The sequence below is a fragment of the Palaemon carinicauda genome, chromosome 44 (assembly GCF_036898095.1).
Source record: "Palaemon carinicauda isolate YSFRI2023 chromosome 44, ASM3689809v2, whole genome shotgun sequence".
NCBI classification, from domain to species: Eukaryota; Metazoa; Arthropoda; class Malacostraca; order Decapoda; family Palaemonidae; genus Palaemon; species Palaemon carinicauda.
This window is the reverse complement of record NC_090768.1, coordinates 40,775,365-40,794,346: the sequence shown is the minus strand read 5'-3', so window position 1 is coordinate 40,794,346 and position 18,982 is coordinate 40,775,365. Positions and strand designations below refer to the sequence as shown.

The 18,982-nt window shown below is 33.8% G+C and overlaps 2 protein-coding genes across 8 annotated transcripts in view; both read right to left on the bottom strand.

Annotated features, from left to right (window-relative positions):
- LOC137634530 (RNA-binding protein 48-like) overlaps window positions 1-1,774 on the bottom strand; it is a 55,243-nt gene extending 53,469 nt beyond the window's left edge. The window contains exon 1 of one of the 2 annotated variants that reach the window (XM_068366981.1): window positions 1,679-1,774. The gene's annotated coding sequence lies outside the window, so the exon portion shown is untranslated. The remainder of the gene's footprint in view (window positions 1-1,678) is intronic. The other variant, XM_068366980.1, reaches the window with a different exon arrangement.
- A 3,474-nt stretch (window positions 1,775-5,248) lies between these two features.
- LOC137634271 (FHF complex subunit HOOK-interacting protein 1B) overlaps window positions 5,249-18,982 on the bottom strand; it is a 58,466-nt gene continuing 44,732 nt past the window's right edge. For all 6 annotated transcript variants that reach the window (XM_068366566.1, XM_068366565.1, XM_068366567.1 and 3 more), the window contains 5 exons: window positions 18,709-18,847; window positions 17,753-17,931; window positions 15,723-15,888; window positions 14,707-14,830; window positions 5,249-8,769 (listed from right to left, as the gene is read on the bottom strand). In XM_068366566.1, the coding sequence (XP_068222667.1) occupies window positions 8,586-8,769; window positions 14,707-14,830; window positions 15,723-15,888; window positions 17,753-17,931; window positions 18,709-18,847 (792 nt within the window). In that variant the 3' untranslated portion in view covers window positions 5,249-8,585. The remainder of the gene's footprint in view (window positions 8,770-14,706; window positions 14,831-15,722; window positions 15,889-17,752; window positions 17,932-18,708; window positions 18,848-18,982) is intronic.

Sequence of the window (18,982 nt, the reverse complement as noted above, 5' to 3'; positions counted from 1 at the left end):
TACGGCAACTTAAGGGGGGGGGTCGCAAGGGGTGTTAACCCCCGTTAGGTAAGTAGGTAAGGATATGGCTTGTAGGTTAGGTTAGGGGAAGGAAGTTTAGGTTAGTTGGTGCCTATTCATAACCGCGGGCTGACGTCATCGATGACGTAACCGCTAGCGCGGGAATCAAGCGAAGTGAAAACAAACCAGAGCAATGGCTTACGATTACGTTAATTCTTTGGATGGAGCTGCTAAAACACGTTACAATATAAAGTTAAATGCCTCAGGTCAGTAATAAGATATAAAATACAACTGTTCTAACTTCTAGCGACACTTTCAAGTTAAAATGATGATAATCAAAAATTATTTTGAACTGTTTACAGCACACAAAGTGTGAGGTGTATTACTGCTGGCCTCATAAACCAATCGCTCATACCTCTCAAGTTGTCGTTTGGCTTTGGCATAGCTGTCTTTCTTGAAAGGCAGTATGCATGGAATGTAGTCTGGGTGTTCTTTCTCAGTCATGTTGGGTTTACTTGTATTTTGCCAATTTAATATAAATTCATAATGAACACCAATAGACATACTGTTGGAACACCAACCACCAGAATGTTAAATTTTATGAAAATATGTTAAATTTCATAAATACCTGAGATAAAGTGTTCACTACAAATAACCCGACTCTTTATTGGAGACCATTTGTGTCCATTTGGATTCATTTGCTGGCATGCTGCAAGCCACTTATCCCTCCTATCCGGGCTTCTGCTACGACTGGGGAACTTGTAAAAATGCAACATCTTTCCTTGCATCATATTGTGATTCTTGCAGTTGAAAATAACACATGATGAAGGCATAATGGCGAATAATTTTGCTTTAACAGACGACCGTTCATGCAGCACCACGTTAAAGTGTGGTTTGTTTTCACTGCGCCACGTGCGGGAAGTCACGTGACTGCTCAGTTACCCGGATGGCCCGCGGTTATCAATTTTTTATGAATGCAGGAGGAACTGGCTGCTGATATACAAGGGCTTTTTTTTTTGTTTTCTGTGAGCGAAGCGAACCCACAGCGGAACAAAAACCATTAGATTTCTAAAACATATCCCTGCTTTTAGACAGCTTATGGGTTTTCAGTTTATTTGATGTTCAAATAAAGGTCAAATTCAGTGTAAGCACATTATTTACGACAGGAAAAACTATTTTTTTACTTTTAAAATGTTGTTTTATCAGTAACTATAATTCTAACGAAATATATCCTAACCTCAGGTACCCGAATCTAACCTTACCTAAGTCTTCATGTTATTACCAGGCCATCTGTCGATCTGTAAACTTTCATATCTCAGCACGGTGGACAGGTAAATAAAAACCGGAACCCATGATATGGCCACAATTTAGAGCTAGGACCCATCATATCCTGAATCTCGTTCAGCGAGAATGTTACCAGACCATAATTTCCACCCATTTTGCAGACAGCACTAAAGCTTCAATTAAATAGGATAGGCTGATTAATCGATTTCTTTCCGTGATACATAAACGTAAACAGGGTACGTTAACCTTAAGTAGCAAAAGGTGTCAACTCTCTACGCCGGGCCTAAGGTAAGACGGATTTTGTTATCGTATCGTATCCAGGTGCCTTAATAACCGTGCATTTACGGTCAATATAGATAACAACGTTATAATCATAAAAAAATGCTATACTTACCAAAAAAGTCTTGTTAATGTACTAAAATAGACAACCACCGTAGTACTTGAAATGTGCCAGACGTCCAACTTACGATTTACGAAACATTCTTCTTCTTCTTCTTCAATTACTCAATAACAACATGCCGAATTATATCAAAATTTTGACATGACAAAAACTAGATGTCAATTGAAAATAAGACTAATAATAAAAAAAAAACTGTTATAAAAACTGAATATTATCATAAAGTGCATTATTGGTGATCAAGAAAACTGCAAAATGTTTCGGTTTTACTTATTTCTGTCGATTTGTAGATAACTCATTACAGAAATAACAAATTGCGTGTAAAACCATTATTGCACAAATGTTTGACAGTGTGTAATAATGGGTCCATAGGTCTAAAGGTCATTAAATACACTGTGGTGATGACCACTTCCTCAAAGCAGACAAGAAAAGAAAAAAGAAAAAAAAAAAAGACCATACTTTCCTCCCTTTTGCTCCCTACATTCTGCACATGATTTAGTTTTTCTTGGATGAAATCTCTATCCCTCATAGAATAGTTTCATTAATAATAATAATAATAATAATAATAATAATAATAATAATAATAATAATAATAATAATAATAATAATAATAATAATAATAATAATTTCTTATCAGCAACAGTTTGAGATCCCATCCACTAATAGATTTTGTAATATAGTAGTGAAAATGACAAGACTCATTATCTGTGTTAGGGGAATAGATCTTCCAGCTAATTCATCACCAGTCATTGCCTGGTCCTTCCTGGTTCTAGCTTGGTTGTTGAATACAAAGTTTGGTCTCTATGACATTGTGTGACTGTGCAGTGACACACCTTACTTTTTTCATTAATAAGCAACCCTTAAACAGTCTTGAAAATTGAACCAGCAACACAGGCTCATAAATATACTATCTACTTTAGATAGTATTTATTTAATCTTTGCTGCCATTACAGTACACTGCAGTACTATAAACTTTTAAGAATATCAGACGGTTAAGTCAATGAAGAACCAAAGCAAATAAATGTAGGTCTACTCCATATATATATATATATATATATATATATATATATATATATATATATATATATATATATATATATATATATATATATATATATATATATATATATATATATATATATATATATATATATAGAAAGTAGGAACAAATATGCAAAAGAAACAGGCATCAACAATCTTGATGACCAGTCAAACCCCATTATGTATTATCATTATTATTACTTGCTAAGCTACAACCCTAGTTGGAAAAGCAGAATGCTATAAGCCAAGAGGTTCCAACAGGGAAAATAGTCCAGTGAGGAAAGGAAACAAGGAAAATAGAAAATATTTTAAGAACAGTAACAACATTATGATCAATATTTTCTATATAAGCTATAAAAACTTTAAAAAACAAAACAAAAGGAAGAGAAATAAGATAGAATAGCAACAAACTAACATACACTAACAACAATCAATAGACATATGGCAAATGCATCTGGAAGATTCAAGCCACACTTAACTATCAATCAAAATAAGGTTGATTCCTTACAGGATGGCATGAGGATAGTGAACTACTAAGGCAATCATTTCTAAGTGTAAGCACATACACCTTTACTAAAAACATCAATCAGAATAAAGCTCCTGTGCTGACTACACAAGCTCCACTCTATTACAGGGTGGCATGGGGGTAGTGAAATACTAAGACAATAATTTATGAGTATAAACATATTCACATTTTACTAAGAGTATTATCAATTGATAATCTCTTTTTTACCAACACAATAAAATCATTACATTTATAAGGAAAATATACAAACTCAAAACACTTCAAACACCTACCAGAAGCTTCTTACATTATATGTGAACTCACTACTCCTAGCAGTGACTCAATCCAATAATCACTGACATACAGTACTTCATTGTTATAAAATCCCACTCCAATTCTCTAACAAAAGAATGCCTGTCTTTACACAGTCCTCCATGACTGTTGAGTTAAAGCAGGTACTCTGATCATATTACAGTACTGTACTTGAAAAGCTATTTCAGACCTAGTTAGCATAGCTATCCAATTTACCAAATGACCAATAGTTAGTTACCCTTATCCTCACTTTCCTCCTATGCTTGGTTATCCTACACCCTGTATACCATTATGTGTTCAATTGAAGTACAGTAACATAATTCAGCTAGTCAATCATGATTCTTCCAATCTTTTTATAATCATACCAAATAGCTAGTTACAATTCTTCCAATAATACCAAAGTACTTCAATTAATTATCATCAGATATTTAACAAATTAAAAATGAATTCTTTAACTTGTTCATTATTTTTCTTTAAAATTTTTCTTAGTTCATTTGTCAGGTAAACTACTGTCTTACCTCGACCTGGCATACAGCATCCAACCTAACATAGTTGAAGGGGACCTGACTTGGTGCTCGCCCTTTCTTGAACACCATCACCGTCTGTAACAGCGAAGACTTGAATGGGGTTCTCGGAAATGCTAGGGGTCCAAAATGTCAACTGCACACCTCTTTTTGAACCTTTCTCATACGGTGGTAACGACATACAATTTCATTAAGAAGTGGCCTGAATGGGGAATTATCCTTTTCCCCCCAAAAGGATTTAAAACTGGGAACTTTACTCTTTAAGTTCCTTTGTTTCCCTTGGTGCAAATTACAGACTCACTTGCTCTGGTGAATCAAAAGGCCAAGGGAGATCACGAGTAAGGAGGGGCCTGGCTACCCCTGAGAGATAAGGAACCTATGGTCATAGGTGGAGGTTGTCACCAACAGGTACATTGCAATAAGTCTTGGTGGGCGACTCATTTGAATGGTAACAATTGGAACAGCTTGTCATACACGTTGACCCATAATGACACATCTGTTGAGATTTCCCGTGTTCCAAGATTATTAGGGGCTTTCCACTAGTCTAGGTCCTGCTACTTTTTTCCAAATATTTTTCTGACTGACTGCTCTTACTTTCTCTTCACATTCAAACTACGTCTTTAAGATCTCTCTGCATTTTCAAGTCTATAGACACCATATCTATAAACCGGTTGTCCATTTGTAAAAGGATCTTCCACAGTGATTAAACAATGAAACTCAGTATTTTGTAAAACCATTGCATGAAAGTCTCAGCTTCTTTTACACATACCCATAGCTACACTATACAGAGAAACACAATTCTTATGCATAGATTTCAACTTGATTCTGTTTAGTTATGTGATATCTTTGTTTACCATTCTTTTACAAATCTCAACATATAAAGGCTGTTGCTGCTCTTTTACTTGCTCCCCCACCCAATACGCCTACAATCAGTATTTTATCAAGGTCATGGTACTAACTCCTAGGGCTACCCGTCTCCTCTTCTCTCTTCTCACGCTGGCCTTTCTTATATATTCTTTGTGAAAAAATGCCACATAGACCTTACAATGTTCTTCATGCTTCTCATATATGATGCACAGCAGCGTATTTTTTAAGCATACATCTCCCACAAGATCTGAATAGTCTTTTAATTGACAGGATATGAGCAGATAAATTACACTCCTGTGTAAGGTTAATAAAAAAACATTGCCAAGAATATATCTAATTCCATAAATCATATACTGTACAATATAATTTTAAATGTTATAATCTACAATACACCATATGCAAATGAAAAAGACATAAAATTGCATATATCAGTCTCTGTGGCAAATACTATCTGACAAGCCCTGACAAGAAACAACATATTAGTGTAGACTTCACAGTTTTTGTAGACTGTCGTAGATAGTATACAAAATTGCCTTTGTTTTAAACTCAGAATTTTCATCCATGAGTAAAATTTAGTAAAATCACAACAATTCAATATAAATAAATGATAGGCAAAGACAACGATGTGGTGAAAAAACTTTCTGAAGTTCAATATAACATTGGTGAAAAATAAAACGATTTTCAAGGGAAAAATTACCATAACACCATTCTTAAAAATCAATAGCAAAATTGACACTACGTTTATCAGTAAATTTTGTGTACAAGAAATATAAGCTCTGACAAATATTTCCAAATTGTGACATTTGAAACAATAAAAAATGCAAGGGCATCTTAAAATGCTTAGTACGTTAAACCACACTAGCAAACAACAATAAACAATCCCAAAAACTATAAAATCAGTGTGAAAATAAATTATCACAAAAGTTCATTCAACTAGTCTATATTCTATTTAATACTGCCTCTGTTTCAAAAGCAAGTATTTAGTAATTAGATACTATAAAGATATATACAAAGAAAGGATTAAACTAGAATAAATTTATCACAAAACTGTCAGAAATAAGGAAGCTTAACCTTACAACCCACAAAATTTAACAAAAGAAAATGTTTTTTTTTTTAACAACGGTACACAACTAGAGTTAAGAAAACCTGAACAAAAGTTTTGTAGAACAAAAGTTTTGAAGAACAAAAAGCCAGAATATCAAAACCCAAGGCAAATTAACAGAAAGATTCCATTCACAGTGTCTCCATTGTGATACTAATGCTAATGTGTACTGGACGGGTGAAAGTTTATACAATAACTGATTAAAACAGAGAATGTGCTGGGTTCAAGTTTATAAGTGGCAAAATAAAAGAAGCTTTGATTCTTTTAGGTTCCAAATAATTTTCTCATGGGATTGAAAACCATATTATTGCACTGTGAAAATCATATAACAAGTGCCCCTATAAAAACATATGTACTGTACACAGCTTATATAAAGTATATGTATATATGAATATATACAGTAAATACTGTATACATATATGAATATATGTCAAGTGTATAATTAATGATGCCATTAATTGTAATATATGAGTTAACCCCAGGTTTTTCGTCTATTATAATAATACTAACAATAACATAATAAGTTTTTTGCATAAATTAGAATAAAAAAATAATACTACTGTATAAAATAAAAATATATTGATAATGTAATGTATGACATATGAATTTGTTGCGGAATTCACCGTACATCATTACTATAAGTAAAGAGCCAAGCCAATATCAAAGTTTACCTCCATTATTATTATCAGCAGATAAAATACATGACAAGATGATTTGCACATAACATACAAGATATTAAGTACTATAATTTAGCCTTAAATCTTACTTGATAACATGGTACATGATGATAAAATCATGTAAGGCTGGTTAGCTACAAGTGATGTAATTAAACTGAGTGCAGAACCCCCACCACATCTGTAACCAGACTTAATAAAATATGATATGAAGTAAAAGCATATAAAATAATTTCATGCATCTTAAAAATGCTCAAAGTAAACATTATTTTCTATCACTGATAATAAGAATAGAGGTAATTTTCCTGGCTGTCTGAATATAGTATAGTGAAAATCCAATCTATGATTGCAGCCAGGGTATCAGCTCTAGGAAACTGTGGTAGCTTTCATTTACAATGAAATTTTATAATTCTCTATACAATACAATTCACTTTCAATATTCACCAAAAGTTGATATTCTAAATGGAATACATTAATTTTGATTTACTACTGTATTTATGGTGACTGCGGGACAGTAATAGTTCGATACAAAGTTTCACCTTTCTATCCCTAAGTGGGCTTTGAATGTTCACTTAATATGATAACCGGACAAGTGCTTCCAATTTTGGATATATTTTTAACCTGAAAGTCAAAATTTATAATACAATTTTTGGCATATATACACTGTATTATCAGTTCTTAACAATTGCTGAAGTCAAACATTGTGACACAATTAAGAGTAATTAAATATTAAAATAATGACTCAAATTTTCTTTGGTGTTAATAAAGTTAATAGAGTACAATATATTATAAAACTCACTTTAATATTAGGTATCAGTGTATTGCTGCATTGAACTGATATGCATTATGGTACACTAAAAGTTATATACAATAAGATGAACAGGAATTCCTGACTACTTAGTATTGCTTTTAAACCTAAATATGTAAAGAGTACATACTGTACAACTTTACTCTATACAACACTACCAAAGAATATTAAATGGATGTCTTCTGTAAATTGGATTAATATTAATAATAAAAATAACCATAATAATACGAATAGAAAATAATTTAGCATCAATGCTGCCTAAATGCTCAGATTTATCTTTGTTATCGAAATTAAAGCAAGACTTTATAGCTCCGTTATTAAAATTAAAATTGAAATAGACCAACAGAATAACAAACACGGAAAGGCAAGCAAAGAAAGATGCCTTTTTATTCATGTACAGTACATGTGCACACAAACACACCCACAATGCTCCCTATGTCTGAATAAATGCAATAATTATCATTTTGGTAAAATTGATAAAATCCAAAACCAAATACATATGCAATATAAATATGAGTTTCCACCTCTGTTCATTATATTATTTTTTTTTCTTCAGCCAGAATCCTTATACTTTTGTTTATTTACAATATTTTAATTATATCAAATATAATAACTTCTAAACTTAATCACAGGTTGACAAAAGGTACTCTTTTTGTCTAATTTATATATCTATAGGCACTGAAAAATACAATAAGAAAGAACTGGCAGAAAACTTGAATATGTAAAATTATATACAACATTTTGTGAATGTGCATGTTTATCACATGTATTTTCCTGGCACATGAAAGTATGTAATTCAGATGATATATGAAAAAGCTAATTTTTCACATACAAATAGGAAGGAGCTACAAGCAATGGAAAAGCCAAATCACTCTTTGTAACATCTCAAATACCTACCCATAAGTAAGATAGATGCTTTATCATTCAAATAGTGAGATTTCAGAAATTGAAATAACTATATATTCATAAACAATATTACAATATCTAGAAAAAAACAGAACTGTTAGCAACACAGTTCAACAATTAAAAGTTCACCCAGAATTTATGTGAAATCTGAACAAAGGGTCATCGTCAACTAGAAGGAAATCTAAATTCTAAACTTGGCACTGCCACCATATGTTCTTGTGCTAGAGCCGAGAGCTCTAGCAGCCAATCTCTGAGCAAGATGGCACATCTGGCAGCATGACGCTTCTGCATTGCAGGACCAGCCAGAGCATTTGCATCTACACTTGATACAGAGGCTCGCTTCACATACCTTGAAAATACAATCAAAAGAACATATTAAATAACCTTACTCAATAAAATACTTAAAAAATTGATCGCCCCCAACAAATCAAAACAACATGCTTGATTAATATAGGTAACCACCATTTTAGGTAATAAATTCAACTCTTATTCCTGACAAATTGCTGACAAACCCAACCTCAAAGCTAACATATGAATATCTATGAAGCAATAAAAACCTTACATATCTACAAGTAATCTCTAAATTGGAAACAAATTTTCATACAAAAATTGTTGGTTTAAAATGGCAAAACCTCATGCTTTTACAATAACCTTAAAATTTGTTAAAAATAACATAAAAGAAACTTTTAAGTCAAATAACAAAGATGTAGTTTAAAACATCCCAACTACCAATCAGGGCTCATCAGAGAAAAGTGAGTCCTCACAAAAGGTGAGTGCTTAAGTCTCTGTAAAAGAGAAATATCACAGAAAGAGAATGAAAGAGATGAAAGAAGCGTACGTCATAGCTGCTCCTGACTAAGACTCAGCGAGCAAGAAAGGGCATATATACGAGACTGGAAAAGATTGAAAGCAACCTTAAATTTTCATACACGGCACAAAATTTCAAACACGGCATCTTTGGTAACACAATCAGAAGATTAATACTAGCATCCTGGAAAGCCTCAAAATTTTTTTTGGAGTAGGATAGATTTCATCAGTTACATTAAATACAGGACAAAGTAAAGACGAAGATTAATCCAAAGGTCGAATCAACCTAGCAGAATACCTTAAGTTGAGGTATGGATAGTGAACTGAAGTCAAGGGCAAGGTTGTTAACATAATCAATATAGCAGTACTGTAATTACCCCTATCTAATGAAGAGGACCAAAGGTTAAGGCTGAGGCAGCAGGTGGGGGTTATCATCAGTAATAAATAGTTTAACCAGGTAACCAAGTCAAGATATCCGACTTAAGTAGTTGACTTGTGGGCTTTATTTTTATTGTTATACATAGTTCAATTTGTTTTAAACTTGCCCTCACTATCAATTACGTACTGCTTCTTTGCATGCCTTTCATAACAGTGGTTCAACTTGAAACTCCAAAGACGGTAACACAATTGAATAATGGTCAAAATTATTAGCACTTAATTGCCTCTTCCTATGCTTAGCATCTCCGTTCTTTCTTCTCTTACTCCCAATTTTAAGAAATTATGAAATTCCATCCTCAGAAAGTAGAGGATGTTCATCATAACTATAGTACTCAGTAAAGTGCACTGGTTACCCCCAACATATCCTGCAAAAAGAACAGTTGTCTGAAGTTGCTGTTGAATTTCAACTAAAGTCAATCGATTGCATTATGTTTTAGATGGCAGAGTACTTAATTCACTTGCAAGCTCGGCCACTAGCTCATCACAGGTTGACTCTAGTGGGGTAAATGTAGGCGCTAGTACATTTTATGCCAAAACATGAAAAATTTCAAACTTTCCTTTACATTATTCAACAAACCAGAAGTTCATATCTGGTATAGTTTGGCCATACCAAGACACAAGAACATTTCTCTGCAGGAGTGCCATTTTTCACTAGCCAACAGCTATGAGCCCGACTGCGTTTTTTTTCAGGGGCGGGATCACAAGAGAAAGGAACACCAAATTCTTATAATAAAATAGCTAGAAGAAAAAAATATTCAAGGCACAAAAAGAGAAAACCATTAAATTCACAGATTTAGTATAATTTAACATTGCAGAATTAATAGCATAAACTGAGAAAACAAAATGATGTACCAAAGGTAACCTATTTCTTTGAACAGAAGTAGTGGAAAAAAAAATAGAAAATAGTCAAGTCATAAATCATATAAGATATCAATAAATCCAGCAAGAGTTCCAAAGAATTAAAAACACCACCCAAAAAAGTAAGCTATTGAAATTTATTCAAAACTTTAAAAAATTCTGCATATAATATGATTACTCACACCCCAGTAATGCCAATGGGTAAGGGACAACACTGACCATAAAACAAATACAGCAGTAACTTGGGTTTTGAGTTTAATTTGGTCAGGGAGCAAGCTAACAACCTTAACTGTTAGTATCCTAAAATAATTTCTCCCATATGAAATACTGTAAAGTAATTCACACATCCATAAATACTGTGCACATACAATAATTTTAAAGGTTTTTGTAATGGTAATTATTGACAAATTATAACTTCTTACACCAGTCATTAATGAAAATTAATCTTTCACAATAAAAAATAGAAATGACAAAATAACTCATTTATCTCAAGAGGCATGGCTGGAGTGAGGAGGAGGAGGAGGAGTTGCTGCTGCTTGTAAGGAGAATCTCCCTCCACGAGAGCTTCTGGAAAAATATTGGGAGCTCTCTCTTGTAAAGGGATTTTGACGAAGGAAAAATCTATTTACACTTCTTGCATACACTCTTGTGTTCAATTTTCACAAAGAACCCATCAAGAGAAGACTGTTTTTGACTTTTCTTTAAAGCTAGGAAATGAGCCATTGCATTGTTGTTAAATAGATTTATTGCCCGCCCTACCGAAGTATTATTCAAGTAAACATGGCATGAACATTATGTGGGTGGCATATAGGCACCATGCAAATGCTTTCTGCGCATTGTGCGATAGGCTCGTTTGTACCTATAAATGATAAATAACCATACGACGCAGAATTCTTGTTTGCAGACTGAAGCAATACTTGTAACCTAGCTCAAATTTGTATGCTCATATTCCAATTTGCTCAACTTGAAAGTTACTCGTCACCTGAGGTATTACTGTACCACACAATTATGATATTAAATTAAGCAAAAAATAATTAAGAAAAGTGAAAGAAAAGATTGATAGATGAAAATATTGTACACAACAAAAATCACTAATTAGACTTATACCTGGGAAAAGATCACAGAAAACATCTACAGGTATGCACTGCTCCTCCCCAATAAAGTACAACTGATGATGATGGCACATTACATGTGATATACTGTAAACCCTCTCAGAGGAAAACACAATCTCTGTTACAAGGGATTCACGTACAATAATCAAGATGTTGGATGGACTATCGACTAGTATTTGTATTCACTTGGCCTGCTGTAAAACTTACACATAAGACACTAGCACTGAATGTGTGCTTAACCCTTCACATGAAAAGACAAAATCCTTTAAATCATCATTCCATCCCTTGGACTGTACGCCTAATGGTCTGTTTTGTAGGCATTACTGTGAAAATACTGCAATCACTGAAATGTGTATGAACTGCAAATTTTGGAGAGCAAAGAATCTGTTGGGAAAGCAGCAGATATTGCATTGATTTATGGGAATACACTTTTAGGGCCCACATAGATAGCTTTTTTTTTACCAAGAGGCAGCTAAAAGAAAATATCACAAGTCGTTATAAGATATTTATCAAGATTCTCAAACATCTTTTTTGAAAAGCAATAGTGAGTTTCTGTAGTTTATTGAAGAGCTTCTTATGAAACTTAAGGAATATATTCCATTTTCTAGCAATGTATGGTCGGAAAAGACACTATGCAAAAACTGGAGGACTATTATGGCGATGATGTCATAATAACAAGGCAGCAAGGAAAGAAGGCTGTTGCTTGTTTTTGGGACTCACGGTAAAAAATTTCAAACAATTCATGATACACACAAAAATCATTAGATCCTGGGGAAGCGTGTTGAAAGATTGTGAGGAAAACTGCGGTAATAACTGGAGGACATTCGATCAATGGGATATCAAACTAATGAGTATGGGTATGATACCATTAACTGTGATATTGCAGTAGAGATTGGTACAGAGGCTATGAAGAAACTGCATACAAGATATTTGGAGAGGTTAAGTTGCATCGTAAAGATAACATCCTTCTTCTATCAAGTGTCGGTAATTCTGTGAAGGTACATGAGGGAACCATACCAATCAACACAATGCAACTGTTCAATATGATTATCTGTGTGATAAATTCAGATGAGGATTTTCCTTCATATCTTGAGTAAGGGTTAGCACTTCAACCCCTTTCTTTGTTTGATGAAATTTCAGAGATAGAAACATGATCATGAACAAACATATTCTACAAAAAGCATATTTGTAGTAGATGGTGACTATATACTATGGCGTGTCTACATGATGGTGCATACAATGATGTATTTACAGCCTATTTATCTTAAGTGAAGAGGCATTTCCACAGAAACTTTTATGCCACCTTTGATGGTTACAGTGATAGTCCTAGCACAAAGAATGTAGTGCAGAGTCGAAGAGCAAAGTATTGTAGGTCCACTCTACAAGTGAGATGCCTATCACAATGAGACTAGACAGATTCTTCACAATTGGAAATAAAGCAAGGGTGATTAATGGTCTGAAGGTCCACCTGGATCAAGCTGAGATAAGAGTCAAAGACAAAGCAGCAAATGCAGGTATCCTGACAACACATATTGTAATAGAGCTGTCACAGAACAAAGATGTGTTAGTGGTAGGGATTGATACAGATTTACTGGTACTTATTCTTCTGATACTACTTTGTCAGGAGGATAATTGTCTCTACTTATTCAAACCTGGAAGTGAAACCCAACCAGACAAGGTGCATAACACCAGACAAGTTCAGCATAGCCTAACAGTAGGATCTTGCTCGTCTTTTCTTTCTACATGCCACGAAAAGTTGTATTATAACTTCCACTCTTTACAAACTAGCAAAGAAGAAAGCAATCAACCTGCTTCTAAAGTGACCAGAATTGAAAATGTCCACACAGTCTTCAATAACCTATCTCCATTGGAATCTGATGGTAAGTGTACTAGGAAATAGATCCTGCTTTCCCTATATGGAGCTCTAAAATCTACCTTATCCTCGAACAAACACAGAAAACAATTACAAAAAGCTCTATTTACCCCACACTCAACAGCAGCAAAAAACATTTTCTGCATGCATATCAGATGCAACATTGGTTAGGTTGTAGCTTGCTACCAATAGATTTGGGTTTGAATTTGGTGAATAGAGTGTTACATCAATTTTCAAATCATAAGCCTCCAGCCTTTGACAATGTTTTGAATTTGATATCATGCATATGCAAGGCTGGATGTGAATGAGGATGTTGTAAAAAAGCTGATTATTCAATGTTCTTCTCTATGGTGTACTCTTTGTCATAGTGGTGGCTGTAGTAATTCTGAAAATCCAGACCACGGTAAAGGGCAAAAGGATTGATGGCCTTTGAATTTTGTTTTATTAAATAGCATTGATATTCTTTGAGAACATATCACTTTGAACCACTAAATTGCAATACTTTCTTGAAAAATCTATTCATGAACATATCCTTTCAAGTTGCCAACAGTCAAGAACGTTTGCCTGTCCGTATGTTTATCATTCATTATTTTGTAGATTATTTGTCCTTTAATGACCATTAAGATGACTTTGAGAACATTATAGCATACAGCACACCAATGTTTATTGCATTTTCAGGGCGTGCATTTTTTTCATATAGGCTGATAGGGTGGGTGGGTAATCATCACTTAGAAATGGTACCCAACTACATGGGGGAGGATTCTGAGATTTAACTAATCTCCTAAAATACAATTTACTAAAATTCATACAGTATTGTAATTGGATAATTTGACAGGGTTCAGTGGGGGAAAAAGGAAATGCAAAATATATCTAAAATGCTGAAACAATGTTATGGTTTATATCAACACTATAAAAAAAGGGAGTGAATCCATCAAAATCATACCTGTAAAACTATTAAGATTAAAAGTACAAGTAAAGTTTCAGGTGTGAGTAATAACAGCATAAAGTAATCTATATGATGTACTGTTTATGTCATATACTAAAAAACATCAACTTTCAAAACAAAGATGCAGCGACTCAAAAAGTTCATCCAAAAATAATACTTGTTTAACAACTACTATATTTGAACTAAATGTTCCAAATAGAAACATTGAAGACTACAAAATTAATAACTACTATATTCACATGAGTAACATACCTGTAACCAGAACCATCAGGAAGGTTTTCTAGGGGACTTTCCTTTATAGAAGGTCGTTCATTAGTTGTAGTACGGCGAAATAATGCTGACATAGTTTGAGACAGACTGCGACGTTTCCCTTCACCTAAAAGTATATAAAATCATCAAGAAAGACTACCTATGCAGAAAATTGCACTGGGTTCCCCAGCCTTTTAAAATTCCAAAAAAAATTACCGTAAGTAATGCTGTGTTAAAAACCTTATTACTCGATATTTCTATTGATTTATATACTTATTCTATACCAGAAGACTATTCTTGGATTTCTTCCGTAAGAGATGGATAAGAGGGTCAGAAAAAAAGAAAGAAAGTGGAGAAACATCTAAATTCCTACTATTTTAAAACCAACATAAACTTAAAAATTATGCCACATGTGTAGAACTCAAGAGGGAATAGAAGTTCAAGTAGAGGTGAAGTGGATGTTCCTAAAATAATAGGAAATGGAGATGAATCAACAGGAGTAACTAACTGTACAGCAAGCATACAAGGGAGGAAAATTGATGGATGAAACCTACATAAAATGCCATCAATTTCTGCAGTGACTGATTACTGACCACAAAGGAGTCTTACACAAGTAGTGACAAACGTATCCAAAAATTATAATAAAAGAAAAGTATAATATGGCTATTAATAGTACATAAATATCAGATGAAAGTGACTTTCAATTTTAAATTTAAGATAATTTTTGATAGACATACATTACGGGGATGGTTAAAAACTCGCAAATCTTATCTTATCCTGGTCTGCATGCATGAAATATTACCTTGTATGCTTCCTAATTTATGTGCATGTGACAGCTTTTTAACTATATTATGTAATAAAGGCTATAATTTCTGATTTATTTTTCTCATACATTATAGCTTTTAAAACTCTAATGACAGAGAGCGCACACAGGCTCAACGATACAGACGATCACACAGATCCACTCGTGTTAAACAACCAGATTGTATTATATTGTATTATAATGTATGCTAACCTACCTCTGACTAGAGATGTGTCTGGGGACGCGGATGGCGTGTTTGGAGTGGAGGGTATATATCGAGGTACACTTAGATGCATTATGAACCATGTTCGAGCTTCAATAAGTAATGATGCATCTTCACGAGTCAAGATAGTATCAATTCGTTGCTTCAAACCACTTACCACCTGTAAATATAAGACAATATCAAATGATAACGCACACATTGTCTTAAGAGATACTCTGCTCTTAAAACCCTAAATTTAACAAGAAATACCATCTTCATTGTCAGAGTAATGTAAGCGAATATAATTTCCAAAGGACAATTACTTTTGTATAAAATCCCTACTTCATCTTTAGATTAATTGCCCACCAAGGTTTATCTTGTTTATGCAGCCCATTTGTTGCTAGTGAGGGGCATTATTCCTGAGTATTGGTGACTAAAGTAGGATATTTGTTATTCCATTCAACATCTTTCAAGAATATGACTACTCTTCATAGTCTTCATCATCATTATTAGTATTAGTTATTATTATAATTTCTATTATCATCACTACAAGTCAAGGCCCTTACAGTATATGAAAGTGAAAGGCCTTTTAATGATATATAGTAAAATATAACTGATTTCTTAGATTAAATAACACTTGACTATTCCATGCAAACATCAATAAATCATTAAGAAAAATACACTCAATAATTAAACAAATGAGTAACATAGAAACTTCAGATTTATATTCGCAAACTTGAATTACTCCGATAAACTTAAAAAAAAAAAAAAAAAAAAAAAAAAAAAACAGTACTTTACCCATTATTTTACATTGATAAACTATAAAAGGAAAACAAAGAACTTTAACCATTATTTACACAAGTTAAAAATGGCCATGTCAACTGGCTTCAGTTTAGAGTTAAGACTAATAAAAATAAAATGACCAGCAGAAAAAGAATTTTCACATTATTATCAATTATTATTATTATTATTATTATTGTTGTTGTTTTTGTTGTTATTACTATAAGCTAAGTTATAACCCTGGTTGGAAAAGCAAGATGCTATAAGCCCAAGGCCTCCAACAGGGAAAAATAGCCCAGTAAAGAAAGTAAACCAGGAAATAAATGAAATACAAGAGAAGTAATAAACAATCAAAATGAAATATTTTGAGAACACTAACAATATTAAATTAGATCTTTCATACATACACTATAAAATCTTCAAAAAAACAAGAGGAAGAGAAATGAAATAGAACAGACGTGCCCGAGTGTACCCTCAAGCAAGCGATCTCTAATCCAAAACAGTGGAAGGTCATGGTACAGAGACTGGCACTTCACAAGACTAGAGAACAATAGTTTGATTTTGGAGTGTCCTTCTCCTAGAAGAGCTGCTTACAATAGCTAAAGAGTCTCTGCTACCCTTACCAAAAGGAAAGTAGCTACTGAATATTTACATTGTAGTAGTTGACCCTTGAGAAAAGAAGAATTGTTTGGTAATCTGTGTTGTCAGGTGTATGAGGACAGAGGAGAATGTGGAGAGATTTAGCCACACTATTCTGGTGTATGTGTAGGCAAAGACAAAAGGGGCTGTAACCAGAGATAGCAATCTAATGAATTACTACCTGGCCAGTCAAAGGACCCAATAACTCTCTCGTGGTAGTAACTCAACGGGTGGCTATTACCTTCAAGGTAACTAACTATCATTGCATGACAGGGCTTGTCTAAGGCTTGATACTCTCACCAGAGGTCTTAGTATTCTACAAAAGGACAAAACCTTTCAAAAAATGGTGGAAGCAGCAGGGAGAATTAAAATGGTACATTCCTGGCCTACTGGACCAGTATGATTTCCTGGTGCTTTTGCTACAGTTCTTCCTCCTATTTACAACAGCTACTATTATTAATTTCCTCTTTTAGACAAAAGTTTGCCTGTTTGTGGACATCTGAATCCCAAAATGATGGATTGTTAAGAGTAAGTGGCTAGCATGACATTTTAAAGCACTTGGGTTTTGATGAGTACATATTTAAAACTAATCAAATTTTCCCAATATTTTGAAGCAAAATACTAACCTGGACCAAGGAGCGTACAGATGGCTGGAAGACAATAGAAGCATCAAGTAAAAGCGATGCTAAAAGAGGCGTAGGATATGACGCTAATCGACTTACAATAGTTGTGACCAGAAGGTTTACATGAATACTTGAGGAAAGCATCTGATCAATGCGCAACATTAAGGCTTCTAAGAATGGACCTGCAAGAAAAATAAAAAGGATAGTACTGTACACTGTACTAAAAAATTCCAGTTCACCAAATACAAACATTTTAAGTAAAGTAAATGACATACATATACAATTTTTCAACATGGTTTATACAAAGAATGCAGTTAATAATCTCAAGACAGTTGTTACTTAAATGTATAACACATAGGTCATGGCGGTTATCTAGGTGTTTTAATGTGAGGAATGATAGAGTGGATACGAATGTGTTATGGTGGTTTGTTATGGTGGTTTGGATATGTAGAGAGGATGAAAAATGGTTGTCGCTGAAGAAGGTGATGAATGCAAGAGTTGACGGGAGAAGTGCAAGAGGAGGGCTAAGGTTCAGGAGAATGGATGGAGTGAAGAAAGCTCTAGGTAATAGAATACTGTAGATGTGAGAGAGGCAAATGAATGTGTTAGGAATAGAAATGAATGGAGAGAGATTGTGTCACAGTTCCAATAGAACTTGCTGCTACCTCAAGTCACCTTGGTGACCGCTGAGGTAGCAGCAGTGGGGAATCAGCATACAAAACTTCATTTGTGGTGGAAGACTGGGGAGGGTGGACTGTGGCACTCTAGCAGTACCAACCAAACTTGATGAGTCCCACGTCATGCAAGAAGGAACAAGGAGAAAAGAATCCCCATTTGCTTCTTTTTGGATGTTGGCTACTTCCCTGAATTAGGGAAACAGCCCTAGTAGATAGAATAGATACACCTTTATCATATTAACACTATTATTTGATGACAAAAAAAATAAATTAAATTCTTACCTATAGTAGGACGTGACTGAGAAGAATCTGAGAATCCATGGTTCTTTTCTAGTACCTCAGAAGGAGTGGATTCATGACTCTGCCAAGGATGGCTATCTAAATCATTTTCATCACCTCCCATTATCTCTAAACAATACACCTGTAAAAGGAAAAACTATCATTAACAAATTACTACTCATAATGTGCATAAAAAAAGTAGTCTATCTACTTGTAGTTTATGAACATCATTCATCGGTTTAATTTTTTATAATATTGTACAGTAGTGTATTTAAAA